This window comes from Capricornis sumatraensis, chromosome 1, assembly GCF_032405125.1.
Source record: "Capricornis sumatraensis isolate serow.1 chromosome 1, serow.2, whole genome shotgun sequence".
Taxonomy (NCBI): domain Eukaryota; kingdom Metazoa; phylum Chordata; class Mammalia; order Artiodactyla; family Bovidae; genus Capricornis; species Capricornis sumatraensis.
In genome coordinates this window covers 148,936,456-148,950,125 of record NC_091069.1, presented here as the reverse complement: position 1 = coordinate 148,950,125, position 13,670 = coordinate 148,936,456, and the positions used below count along the sequence as shown (strand labels likewise).

Sequence of the window (13,670 nt, the reverse complement as noted above, 5' to 3'; positions counted from 1 at the left end):
GTTTTTCTTTCTCAAGATTGCTTTGGCTATTTGGGATCTTCTGAGTTTCCATACACATTTTAAGATTTTTTGTTCTAGTTCTGTGAAAAATGCCATTGGTGTTTGATAGAGATTGCACTGAAGCTGTAGATTGCTTTGGGTGGTATAGTCATTTTCATAATGTTGATTCTTCCAATCCAAGAGCATGTTGTAGCTCTCTATTTGTGTCATCTTTGACTGCTGTCACCAGTGTCTTACAGATTCCTGCATACAGGTCTTCTGTCTCCTTAGGTAGGCTTATTCCTGGTACTTTATTCTTTTTGTTGCAATGGTGAATGGGATTCTTTCCTTAATTTCTTTTCCCAGTTTTTCATGGTTGGTATATAGGAATGCTAGCAAGTTCTGTGTATTGATTGTGTATCCTGTAGCTTTACTAAATTCATTGATTAACTCCAGGAGTTTTCTGGTTGCACCTTTAGGATTTCCTATGTATAGTATCATCACAAGTGCATGTTATTATACTCATTTACACATGAAGAAATTAAGGCACTGTCTACTGAGTTTGCATTAAACACGCATTCTTTCTTCTCTCTATGCACTAGCAGATTTAATGGAGATCCTTGTAATCACTTTTAACCTCATCTGAGCTTCAGAAAAAAAAAAAAATAGGTCTTTTGATTTCACATCCTGTGCTTTTCCACTGCTCCAGGCTGCCTGATTTGTAAATGGAGGAAATACCAACTCATTATCAACTAAGGTGATTCAGATGAACACACTTTGAAAGACTTGAAGTAATAGTTAAATATGAGGTAGTGTCTTAGTCTATTTAAGTGAAAGAGAAGTCGCTCAGTCGTGTCCGACTCTTTGTGACCCCATGGACTGAAGCCTACTAGGCTTCTCCATCCATGGATTTTCCAGGCAAGAGTAGTTGAGTGGGTGGCCATTTCCTCCAGGGAATCTCCCTGACCTGGGTTCCCTATCAAACCCAGGTCTCCCACACTGTAGGCAGGCGCTTGTACTCTCTGAGCCACCAGGGAAGTCCGGGCAGCCATAAAAGCTGACGATCCAGACCGGAGAGCTTATGAACAGCAGAAATTTATTTCTCACCTTACTGGAGGTGGGCAAGTCCAGATCAAGGTGCCAGAATGACCGAATTCTGATGAAAACCCTTCCCCTGGTTAGTAGCCTACTCATTCTCACTGTGTCCTCACATGAAGAATAAAGGTAGGGATCTCTCTGAAACCACTTTTATAAGACTCTCATCCCATTCATGTGGCTGTACCATAAGGATTAAGCAACTTCCAAAAGCCCTTCTGAATATTCATTGAAAGGACTGATGCTAGAGCTGAAACTCCAATACTTTGGCCACCTGATGCAAAGAACTGACTCATTTGAAAAGACCCTGATGCTGGGAAAGATTGAAGACGGGAGGAGAAGGGACAACAGCAGATGAGATAGTTGGATGTCATCACCGACTCCATCGATGTGGGTTTGAGTAAACTCCAGGAGTTGGTGATGGACAGAGAGGCCTGGCATGCTGCAGTCCATGGGGTCACAAAGAGTTGGACGTGACTGAGCAACGGAACTGAAAAGCCCTACCTCTTACTACCATCATCTGTGGCAAGTGACTAGTGAAAGTCACTCAATTGTGTCTGATTCTTTGCAACCCCATGGCCATTAGCCTGCCAGAATCTTCTGTCCACGGAATTCTCCAGGCAAGAATACTGGAGTGGGTAGTCATTCTCTTCTCAAGGGGATCTTCCTACCGATGGGTCAAATTCTGGTCTCCAGCACTGCAGGCAGATTCTTTGCCATCTGAGCCACCAGGGAAGCCATCATTTCTAGGGCCTGGTATTTCAACATATGTGTGCTGAGGTGATGCACAAATTCAGATCATTGTAGGTAGACTTTCGTATTAGGGAGACATCAGAATTCAGACTCCAACTTAGTGGCCATGGATAATTGAGCAATATTAGTCATTTGACTTTCAAAATGTGGTCCAATGCCTTCAGATTCATCAGAATCACATGAGATACTTCTGAATAATGAAAAACCTCAGGCCCAGCCCAGAATGATCTGCTGAATCTAAAAACTGTGAGCTCATGGTCATCTAGGTTTGACAATGACAAACTCAAGTGAAAAATCTCTATATGATTGTCTCCTCTTCTACTTAAGTGACCAAATTAAAGATTATACAGAGGCTGGGCACTCCAACTATATAAATTAAATACCTAGTGACATTTTATAATAGTTCAGCTGATATTCAGCAGATTGATTTAATACCTAATAATATGGACAGATGGAGAAGGAAATGGCAACCCAGTCCAGAACTCTTGCCTAGAGAATCCCGTGGACAGAGGAGCCTGGTGGGCTGCTGTCCATAGGATCTCACAGAGTCGGACATTACTGAAGTGACTTAGCATGCATGCATTCATTGGAGGAGGAAATGACAACCCACTCCAATATTCTTACCTAGAGAATCTCATCGACTGAGGAGCCTGGTGGGCTGCCGCCTATGGGGTCACACAGAGTCGGACACTACTGAAGTGACTTAGCAACAGCAGCAGCAGCAATATGGACAGAAAACGGAAAACTGTCCAGCTAAAATTTAAGTACCTGCCTAAATATGAGACTCTAATAAGGCAAGAAAAGAATTTCTTAGGGAATAGTTGCAGGGTGCTTATTGTGAACTGATAATCATCTGTTTTCACAGAAGGCTTGTTAAGTCTCGTAGAAGATTTGTTTACAGTCATTATCAACACTGGCTGTACATTAGAATCACTTCAAGAGGTTTATAAAACTACCATTGTGGAGAACCCCTCTACAAATTCTAATTTGTTTGGTTTGGGTTGATAACCAAGAGTGAGAACTACTGTCTGTATTCTCTGGGTGAAGAAGAAGAAAATATTCAAGACCTGGTTGATGACATGTATATATTTCCTGGTTCTGTAACTTATCAACAGGATCTGATACATCAAAAATTATTCCTTTTTATGATGTCCTGTAAACTGGATTGAGGGTTACCTGAAATGCCCAGTTCTCGTGGATTATTGCAGGTATTGGATAGATTCCAAACCATCTTTTACATGGGACAGAAAAAGTTTTTGCAAAGAGTGCACAAGATCCTACTTTAGCATAGTGATCTAAATTTTCACGAAGAAACATGAAGTCAGGAAGCAAAACCTGAGGCTCACTGCCACTCTCTTAGTCCAAGGACAAGTGTTACATGAAAAATGCAGTTGAGATTTGGCCAGCCCCATCTCCTTCCCTGTGCCTTTTCAGCCATTAGCATCATCATTCTGTTTTCCTATTTTAGTTAGTCAGTTCAGTTATGCAGTCGTGTCCGAATTTTTGCGATCCCATGAACCACAGAACACCAGGCCTCCCTGTTCATCACCAACTCCCAGAGTTCACCCAAACCCATGCCCATTGAGTCAGTGATGCCATCCAACCATCTCATCCTCTGTCATCCCCTTCTCCTCCTGCCCTCAATCTTTCCCAGCATCAGGGTCTTTTCCAGTGAGTCAACACTTTGCATCAGGTGACCAAAGTATTGGAGTTTCAGCTTCAACATCAGTCCCTCCAATGAACACCCAGGACTGATCTCCTTTGGGATGGACTGGTTGGATCTCCTTGCAGTCCAAGGGACTCTCGAGAGTCTTCTCCAACACCACAGTTCAAAAGCATCAATTCTTCAGCACTCAGATTTCTTTATAGTCCAACTCTCACATCCATACATGACTACTGGAAAAACCATAGCCTTGACAAGATGGACCTTAGTCGACAAAGTAATGTTTCTGTTTTTGAATATGCTATCTAGGTTGGTCATAACTTTCCTTCCAAGGAGTAAGCGTCTTTTAATTCCATGGCTGCAATCACCATCTGCAGTGATTTTGGAGCCCCCCCAAAAATAAAGTCAGCCACTGTTTCCACTGTTTCCCCATCTATTTCCCATGAAGTGATGGGAGTGGATGCCATGATTTTCATTTTCTGAATGTTGAGCTTTAAGCCAACTTTTCAACTCTCCTCTTTCACTTTCATCAAGAAGCTCTTTAATTCTTCTTCACTTTGTGCCATAAAGGTGGTGTCATCTGCATATCTGAGGTTATTGATATTTCTCCTGGCAATCTTGATTCCAGCTTGTGCTTCTTCCAGCCCAGCGTTTCTCATGATGTACTCTGCATATAAGTTAAATAAGCAGGGTGACAATAGACAGCCTTGACATACTCCTTTTCCTATTTGGAACCAGTCAGTTGTTCCATGTCCACTTCTAACTCTTGCTTTCTGACATGCATACAGGTTTCTCAAGAGGCAGGTCAGGTGGTCTGGTATTCCCATCTCTCTCAGAATTTTCCACAGTTTATTGTGATCCATGCAGTCAAAGGCTTTGGCATAGTCAATAAAGCAGAAATAGATGTTTTTCTGGAACTCTCTTGCTTTTTCCATGATCCAGCAGATGTTGGCAATTTGATCTCTGACTCCTCTGCCTTTTCTAAATCCAACTTGAACATCTGGAAATTCACAGTTCACGTATTGCTGAAGCCTGGCTTGGAGAATTTTGAGCATTACTTTACTAGCATGTGAGATGAGTGCAATCGAGCATTTTTGACATTGCCTTTCTTTGGGGTTGGAATGAAAACTGACCTTTTGCAGTTCTGTGGCCACTGCTGAGTTTTTCAAATTTGCTGGCATATTGAGTGCAGCACTTTTACAGCATCATCCTTTAGGATTTGAAATCACAGACAACTAGCCAATCTGATCACATGGACCACAGCCTTGTCTAACTCAGTGAAACTAAGTCATGCCATGTGGGGCCACCCAAGACAGATGGGTCATGGTGGAGAGGTCTGACAGAATGTGGTCCACTGGAGAAGGGAATGGCAACCCACTTCAGTATTCTTGCCTTGAGAACCCCATGAACAGTATGAAAAGGCAAAAAGATAGAACACTGAAAGATGAACTCCCCAGGTCAGTAGGTGCCCAATATGCTACTGGAGATCAGTGGAGAAATAACTCCAGAAAGAATGAAGGGATGGAGCCAGAGCAGAAATCACACCCAGTTGTGGATGTGACTGGTGATAGAAGCAAGGTCTGATGCTGTAAAAAGCAATATTGCATAGGAACCTGGAATGTTAGGTCCATGAATCAAGGCAAATTAGAAGTGGTCAAACAGGAGATGACAAGAGTGAACATCAACATTCTAGGAATCAGCAACCTAAGATGGACTGAAATGGGTAAATTTAACTCAGATGACCATTATATCTACTACTGTGGGCAGAAATCCCTTAGAAGAAATGGAGTAGCCATCATAGTAAACAAAAGAGTCCGAAATGCAGTACTTGGATGCAATCTCAAAAACGCCAGAATGATCTTTGTTCATTTCCAAGCAAACCATTCAATATCATGGTAATCCAAGTCTATGCCCCGACCAGTAATGCTGAAGAAGCTGAAGTTGAATGGTTCTATGAAGACCTATAAGACCTTTCTTATTTTGCTCTTATGCAAACACTTATTTGTCCTTATTCATATTTGGCTATTTTTTCCTCTCCCATCTGGTATTTTCTTCCCCCTCTTATAAGACATTACAGTAATAGAGAAGAGCAGTGATTAAAAGCATGGACTCAAGCACCGCCTTGCCTGAAATACTAAAGATATAAAGGAGGTGGAGAATGGCTATCTACTGACATACAGCAATTGCATGATGGCCAAACCTAAACCGTCTGTGTGGCCCTTAGGAAGAAAGAAAGCTTTGCCACAGGCTTTGACTGTGAAGAGAGGGAAACAGGAACTCCTACAGAGCTTCTGCATCCATGGGGAGCAAGCTGTTTAGAATGAGTCCTCACAGCAGAGGCAGAGCTCAGATGCCTCACAGGATCGAGGGTCTGAGCAAACAAATCCCAAACACACAGTGCTGAAGGCCGTCTGCCCACTTGGGGCTTTGGGGTGTCTGACCCACAGATTGCTTGTTTCCTGACATCAGTTAATAGGCTAGGGGTCAGGAGAATGTGTCATGTTCATGGAGATATCATTTCCTTTATTTCTTACTAACATATTTACAAGGCGAAATGTTACTAAGTCAACAGGCAAAGGGCAAAAGGGCCAGTTGGAAACTATGCTTAGCTTTTGTAAAGAAAAGTCCATTTAAGTTATGTAATTATGATTTTATCAAGCATACCTATTATTCATGTAGCTGCCAATTCCTGATATATATATATATATATATATATATATATGCATGTATAAATGCATTCATTCAGTATGTGTGTGTCAGGAAAAGGGACTCAGTAAGGTGACTTAATAAATTAAGAAAGAGAAGTTTTTAATAGCTTTTAAAAACTTAAAAGCTTAAAATTATAGGAAAATTAACTATTTTTATCATTTCTTAATTTTTGTACCTTTTTATGAATAATATGCAAATCTAATTTAATTTGTAAAATTACTGTTAAAACTCTTAGACATGTTCATTTAACTACCTCAAGTTTCATTATAAGTATTAACTGAAGAGAAGGTTTTGAAAAATTACATGCTCAGGAATTATTTTGGAGGGCATGAGTAATTTATAAATAGAAATTTCACATGGACTTGAGTCTTCCTTTAAAAGCATGTAAGTTCATAAAAATTTTAAAACATGTGTATCTGGAAATAGAAGAGCTTATACATATTTCAAGCTTAGTAATTTGGGAACTACAGTTTCATTCATAAGAATGGATTTAAACCAACAAGTAAGTGATATCTTACCCTGTTCATCAGTTATTTTGTGGTCCTAGGTTCACTTATAACTAAGGCAAGCATATCTAATCTAAATATTATTATTAATTGGTTTAACAACTACTTAGCTGGCCCCTGTGTGCAAAACCCAGGTCCAGTTATTATACTTTATGTAAATGGAGAGTAAAAAGGAAAGATTATGAAAGTTTTTTTGATAAATGTTTATTTTTTAATTATTTTTCTAAGTGCACCTAAAACTTCCTTGTTTCTTAGACTATAAATAAAGGGGTTTAGCAGGGGAATTATAATCGTGTAGAACAGTGAATACATTTTATCCTGATACTGATCCTGGCCAGACCCAGGACGCACATACATGAAGAAGAGAGTGCCATAGAACAGGGAAACAGATAGAAGATGGGCGCTGCACGTGGAGAAGGCTTTGCTCCTGCCCTTTGCAGACTTCTTTCTCAGGATGGCAAAGAGGACACAAGTATAGGAGACTATAATACCCATAAAAGTAAAAGCCTGTATAAAAGCAGCAAAAATGAAAAGCACCAAAGCATTAATAGATGGATCATTGCAAGAAATTGTAAAAAGTGGCAAGATTTCACAGTAGAAATGATGTATTATATTAGACCTGCAGAAAGTTAATCTAGATAATAATCCTACATGTATTATAGGCTGCAGAAAACCAATTGCATATGATGCACTTATCAACCAAGTGCAGAGTTTGTTGGACATCACCACTGGGTAAAGCAAGGGGTTGCATATGGCTACATAGCGGTCATAGGCCATCACCACCAGGAGGAAACACTCTGTGGTGGCACTGGAACCAAAAAAATAGTATTGGGCCATGCACTCAAAGAGAGACATCATTTGACTCTTGTCTAAGGTGTTGACAAGCATCTTGGGAGTCACAGAAGATGAAGAACAAGCATCTGCAAAGGCTAAACTGCCCAGGAATGAGTACATGGGGGTGTGAAGATGGGGGTCCTTCCAGATAAGAAAAATCAGCCCAAGGTTGCCCACCATGGTGGTGAGGTAGATGATCAGAAACACCAGGAACAGGGGGACCTGCAGCCCTGGGAGATCTGTGAGTCCTGTGAGAACAAACTCCGTCACCAGAGTCTTGTTTGCCTCCATCATATCCACTCAGGCTAATCACTATAATGGAGAATTGAAAGGAAAAACATTAATCAAGGTTCATGAAAACTTATACTGGATTGCAATTTCATATTTCTACATTTCAGATGCTCTGTGCTGAACAAATATAAAGGTATAAGGTCTTTCTTTTTTAAAACACACTTAAGAGTGTTAATATTAGTCACTCCGTCATTTCCAACTCTTTGTGAGCCCATGGACTGTACCCCACCAGGCTCCTCTGTCCATGGAATTCTCCAGGCAAGAATACTGGATGGGTAGCCATTCCCTTCGCCCTGGTATCTTCCTGACCCAGGGACTGAATGCAGGTGTCCTACGTTGCAGGCAGATTCTTAAATGCTTGAGCCATCAGGGAAATCCCTAAGAGTATTAAGTATATTGTAAAGAATTTTGAGGATAAAGGAGTTTTTAAAGGTTTTAAAAATATATGCATTTACTTAAATGTTAATGGAATAAGATGTTAACACCACTTGACTTAGTCCATAACTTTCACTCATTAATACCTTAAAATTGAATATATTCACAGTGAAATGTACAAAGTTAAGAATAAAAAGTATATAGTATGTTTTAGTCTATAATCTCCAACAAGTGAGAACTGTTGAGGTTCAAGAGTGTTTTCACTCTTTCTTAAAAACTCAATTGTAACTTTCCTATTGAACCAAAAAATGAGCTATACTTTTGTACTACTGATATGCTTCATTATTTCCTATTAAGACATTAATGGGTAAAGTAGTAATATAGTAAGTTAAAATTTCATTTTTGCTGTGTCCTATCCATTACCATTATGTTGTTTGATTGTGTATTCATAAAAAATTACCCCAAATTCCTAATAGACTCTTTTGGTTATACATGCCTCAAAGTAAAACCAAATTTCAAATAGATTCTTTTTAATTTTACTGAATAAATTCTCATATGTGAGCATAATCATTCATTCAGTCATCAAACATTTATTTAGTTCTTCCTAAGCTAGAACACTGTTCTTCCTAGCTTAGTCATTCACAGAAACTTTAACTCAGCATATTACCAGTAAAGCTAAAATAAGCCCTCCCTTAAGAAGTAGAGGTGGTGAGGTGAGGGGCGGGGGGAGAATCTAAGAGCTTTGGCAGTACCTCCCAATGTAGACAGTTATCGTGCAGTTAATCAAGAATGTTTTTAATATGTCAGAAGCATATAACTCCAAAACAATTATAAGAATTTTCCTTCCCTTCCTTTTTTGAGATTACAAGTGAAACTATCGAAATCAGGATAGAATGTAACATTATTAAAGACACCACAGTGGAAAAAAAAGCTGGTGTTTTGAGTATCTGGAGTCAAATAGTAAAAACCTAAATTTTGTTTAAATCTCAATCAAATGAGGAGAGAAAATGAAACACATTAATAGGCAGTGGCTAACATTAAGATAGGTAAGGAGAAAAGTGCTCCAAATTACACATGTATTAATACCTGTTAACTGTACAGTCCTGGGAAGCAAATGCACAGCCTAGATCCTATGCAAACCCCAGGGTAAACCTAAGTCCGCATCATCACAATGCATTTTATCAACGACAAAGAGTATACATTTCTGAACATAAAATATATTTGGTACATCCATATCCTTGCCTTAGTTAGCTGAAGAAGGGTCTGCTGCTGCTACTGCTGCTAAGTCGCTTCAGTCATGTCCGATTCTGTGCGACCCTATAGACGGCAGCCTCCCTGGGCTCCCCCATCCCTGGGATTCTCCAGGCAAGAACAGTGGAGTGGGTTGCCATTTCCTTCTCCAATGCATGAAAGTGAAAAGTGAAAGTGAAGTCCCTCAGTCGTGTCCGACCCTTAGCAACCCCATGGACTGCAGCCTACCAGGCTCCTTCGTCCATGGGATTTTCCAGGCAGGAGTACTGGAGTGGGGTGCCATTGCCTTCTCTGGAAAAAGGGTCTAGCTTTCTAGAAACAGCCGATCTAAGTATATAACCATGCAAGAGAACACATGTAAGACTTGAATGCACAGTCCCCTGACTTTTATTACATATCTAGTCATGTGGGAGTCATTCCAGCACAAATTTTTATTTCTATAACCTAGTTGCCAATTCTTCAGAATGTAACTAGATTTCACTAGAAGTCTATGCCAGCCTGAAACATTTTCTGAAAGTGCCTACACTGCACTTCAAAAAACAAAGAAACATTGTAGAAAATTTGAGAAAGATAGGGTTTGTGAATTAAGTTCTAACAAGATAAATATTTGAACAGTAAATGTGTATAGAAGAATTGGGGTATTTTCTACAGGAAGGAACCTAGAGGTTTCTTTTGTCTTCAAAAGGAGGTGGAGGGGTGCTGTGTTGAGGAAAACAGTTCTGCAACTTTATAAGAGATGGGGAAAAAAACTTGTTTGAGATTTATATAGACTTTCAAAAGGTCTGCTAGCAGTGGCAGTAGTCATTTATGAGTAAGCACACTGCTGCATATCACTGAAAGGGGCAGATTGTCTTCATTTTACACTCTGCCCAGAATATGATAATGAGATGTGGCTTGGGGTAGATACAATGAATTCCTTTCTGCCTGTCTCCAGAGAAATACAGTCTAAACAAGGACCAGGTTGAAGACAAAGGCAGAGACGCCTCTTAAAAGCTCTCTATGATTCATCATTGTTGGCAAAACTTCCAAATTTTGTGACAATACAGTAAAGGCTAGAATGAATTCCTCTTTTACAGACATTCATAAACAGATTGGCTCAGTAACTCATCTTCTTGGCAAAAAAAAAACAATGTTCACAAAAATGTAACAAAATTTCTGTTGCTTTGAGTCTCAATTTCACCTCTGAATTACTAAAGGATTATACCTAAGCCACTTTGTGACCTTATTCTAAGATTCTCATCTGTAGTGCTGGATTCCCTAAGGAACATCTGTCCACAGTTTGAGTCTGTGACTCCTCTTCGCCATTTAAATAGCAGAGAATGTAAGTTAAGCACACAGGCTCAAATTCATATGCATGAATTCAAATCTACAAATTCATTCCACAGGTATATAGCTTGTATCCATAAGGTTCAGAGGATTGAATATAATAGTTTTTTTTAACTATTCCAGATTGCTCTCTCTTCCATTTGCTAGATAAGTGAAAATTTTTTTCAGATATTTTGACAACTCCTGAGAAACTTTTGGTACTAAAATGATATACCCTATCACTTTTTATTATGGGAAGAATAACAACAATAAAACATAGTATTCTTACCCAATCCCCACAAGAGGATGCAAAGATGCCATAAAATGTAAATTTTCATAAAGAACTCAAAATGCAAAAACCAAAAAATATCAAAAACAGTTATTCATCTCATATTAATCTTCATTGAGAAATTCAGTTTAGAAGGATGGGTATTTATATCCTCCCATCTTCAAATCTGTTTGTGAAGGTAATATTGAAACTCTCTCAATGTTCCCAAAAGATTCCCTGTAGAATAAAGTCAGTCTACTGGGCATTACAGGTTAATCAACATATCATTTTGAACATACTCTTTTGTAGTTATTATTTTTATAGCTTCTTTCATTCTTCTAAAAGCAATTTAAGTTTAATACTAAACAATGGCAACTTAATTGTTAAGTTAATATAAAAAGGTAGGAAAGCACAAAGAAAACAAATTGCTATAATCTCACTTAATCACTGAAAAATACAGTTAACTTTTGGGGTATTTTTTCTTCTACCTTTAACCAATGCATATAGCACTATTGGTATATTAACATATATATATATTATACATACATTTATATATAATTTATTTTAAAATTATATGATTATGATTCTGCTATACATATTTTTAACAAATTATTTTAATTGAATAATACATCTTTTCTATTTTCCTGTACTCTTAGTTTGAAAAATTTGTGGGTTGTCTCTCTGGCTATGTCAATTTTATAAAACTCTATAGTTATAAAGTTGTAGAGATGAAGCTAATTTGTCCAAATATGTGTGTGATGTTAAGGATTTTATTTCAACAAATCTTCAATGGACTTCTTGGGAAATTGTGCTGATTTACACTGCAAATTTTAAAATTACTAATTTCCCAAACTTTATACTACCACAAAGAAATTTATTATATAGTTGGCCCTTCAACAACACAGGTTTGAGTGCATAGTCCACTTATACTCAGGTTTTTTCCCATGTTAAATTCTATAGCACTACATAATCTGCTGTTGGTCATATCCATGGTGGCAGAATCATGATTACAAAGCGACCATATTTGCAGAGGGCCAGCTATATGTTAGACCAGATTTTCAGGAAAGCAGAGGATCATCACTCCTAACCAGCGTTATTCAGGGGTCAAGTGTGTATAAATATATAGGTATACACATCTTCATATATATGCACAAATACACAGATTCACATAATTATGTTTATCTATTAATATATTTATATTTACAATTAAACTTGGTAAGAAATACACCTGACCTTATATATTTGGCAGAAATGTAGAACTACTGAAAAGCATAAACATTTGTTTAATATATGAAAGTTCATCATTTTACCTAAATTGGAAGAATTGAAATCTAGTAAAGGTGTTAATTTTACCAAATTAATATATAAGTTATAGGCAATCTCAAAAAAGAAAAATTGGAAGATAGTTTGATTAGTAAATGATAATTCATAAGGAATCAAACTGTTTTTTTACATGTCAAAAGAATTTTACAAAAAAAAATAAAGACCAGAGATTTCCCCTGCTCAATATTGCAAAATATCATAAAGTTAAATAACAATTGAAACTATGTTTGATGTCATCAAAGTTCACTATGAGTACAAATTCACTAAAATATGATAGTCTGCTTCTATTATGGAAAGAAAGAATATCAAAGGTGATTGAAAGCATAGACTTTTAAAGACAGACTTGGGATCAACTCTGGCTTTGCCTCTAAAACTGTGACCAATAACTTAAATCCTGTAAGCCCTGATTTTCTCATTTTGAAAGAAAGTTAATAATGTGTACTGACAGGATTGTTGATTTGCACTTACAGTATTGTTGCAAGAATCAGATGAGAGGGTAAACAATAAGTCTTAGCATTGTACTTGACAGGTAGCAAAGGCTCATTAAATATTAACTTTATTTGTGTTGGTTCTTCTATCTATTCATAAACAAAACAGCTAAGCTCTTTTGTAAGGGAAAGGTATTTTGAGTGAGCAGAATTGAAATATTGCTAACTGCTGAAAATGAAAGTTTAACTTTGTACATAAAACAACTTTTACGTCTAGCTCATGCCATCTGCAGCTTGGCACAGAAACCAGAAAAGTCAAAAAAGTGATTTTTGTGGAGTAAATGAGACATATCACTTGAATGAAAAAAAACCTATAGGATTTACATATCACACTTATTTATCTTACTGAAGTATAGTTGATTACAGTGTTAAATTAGTTTCAGGTATACAATGGTGATTCTATATTTTTACAGATTATACTACATTTAATTTATCCTTAAATACTGGCTACAGTCTCTGTGCTGTACAGTATCTCCTTGTAGCTTATTAATAATACGCATGGGAGTTTGTACCTCTTAATCCCCTACCCCTCTATTGATCCACTGCCCTTCCCTCTCCTGCCACCCTCCAGGAGCCCCTAGTTTGTTCTCTACATTTGTGAGCCTACTTCTGTTTTGTTATATTTATTAATTTGTCTTATTTATTAGGCTCCACATGTAAGTGAAAGTATGCAGCATTTGTCTTTCTCTGTCTGACTAATTTCACTAAGCATCATACCGTCCAGGTCTATCCATGTTGTTTCAGGAGGAAGGTCTTCATTTTTTTATGACCGAGTAGTATTCCATTGTGTATATATGCCCTATCTTCTTTATCATCTGTTTATGGGCTCT

The 13,670-nt window shown here is 37.9% G+C and overlaps 1 protein-coding gene across 1 annotated transcript; it reads right to left on the bottom strand.

Annotated features, from left to right (window-relative positions):
• Positions 1-6,909: 6,909 nt before the first annotated feature.
• OR5AC2 (olfactory receptor family 5 subfamily AC member 2) lies at positions 6,910-7,842 on the bottom strand. The gene has a single exon (XM_068975990.1). It carries the CDS (start codon positions 7,831-7,833, stop codon positions 6,910-6,912), a length of 924 nt encoding a protein of 307 aa, XP_068832091.1. The 5' UTR covers positions 7,834-7,842.
• Positions 7,843-13,670: the final 5,828 nt, after the last annotated feature.

Excerpts from the sequence above, each read along its gene's own strand:
- OR5AC2 (XM_068975990.1), bottom strand. The coding sequence starts at position 7,833 with ATGATGGAGGCAAACAAGACTCTGGTGACGGAGTTTGTTCTCACAGGA.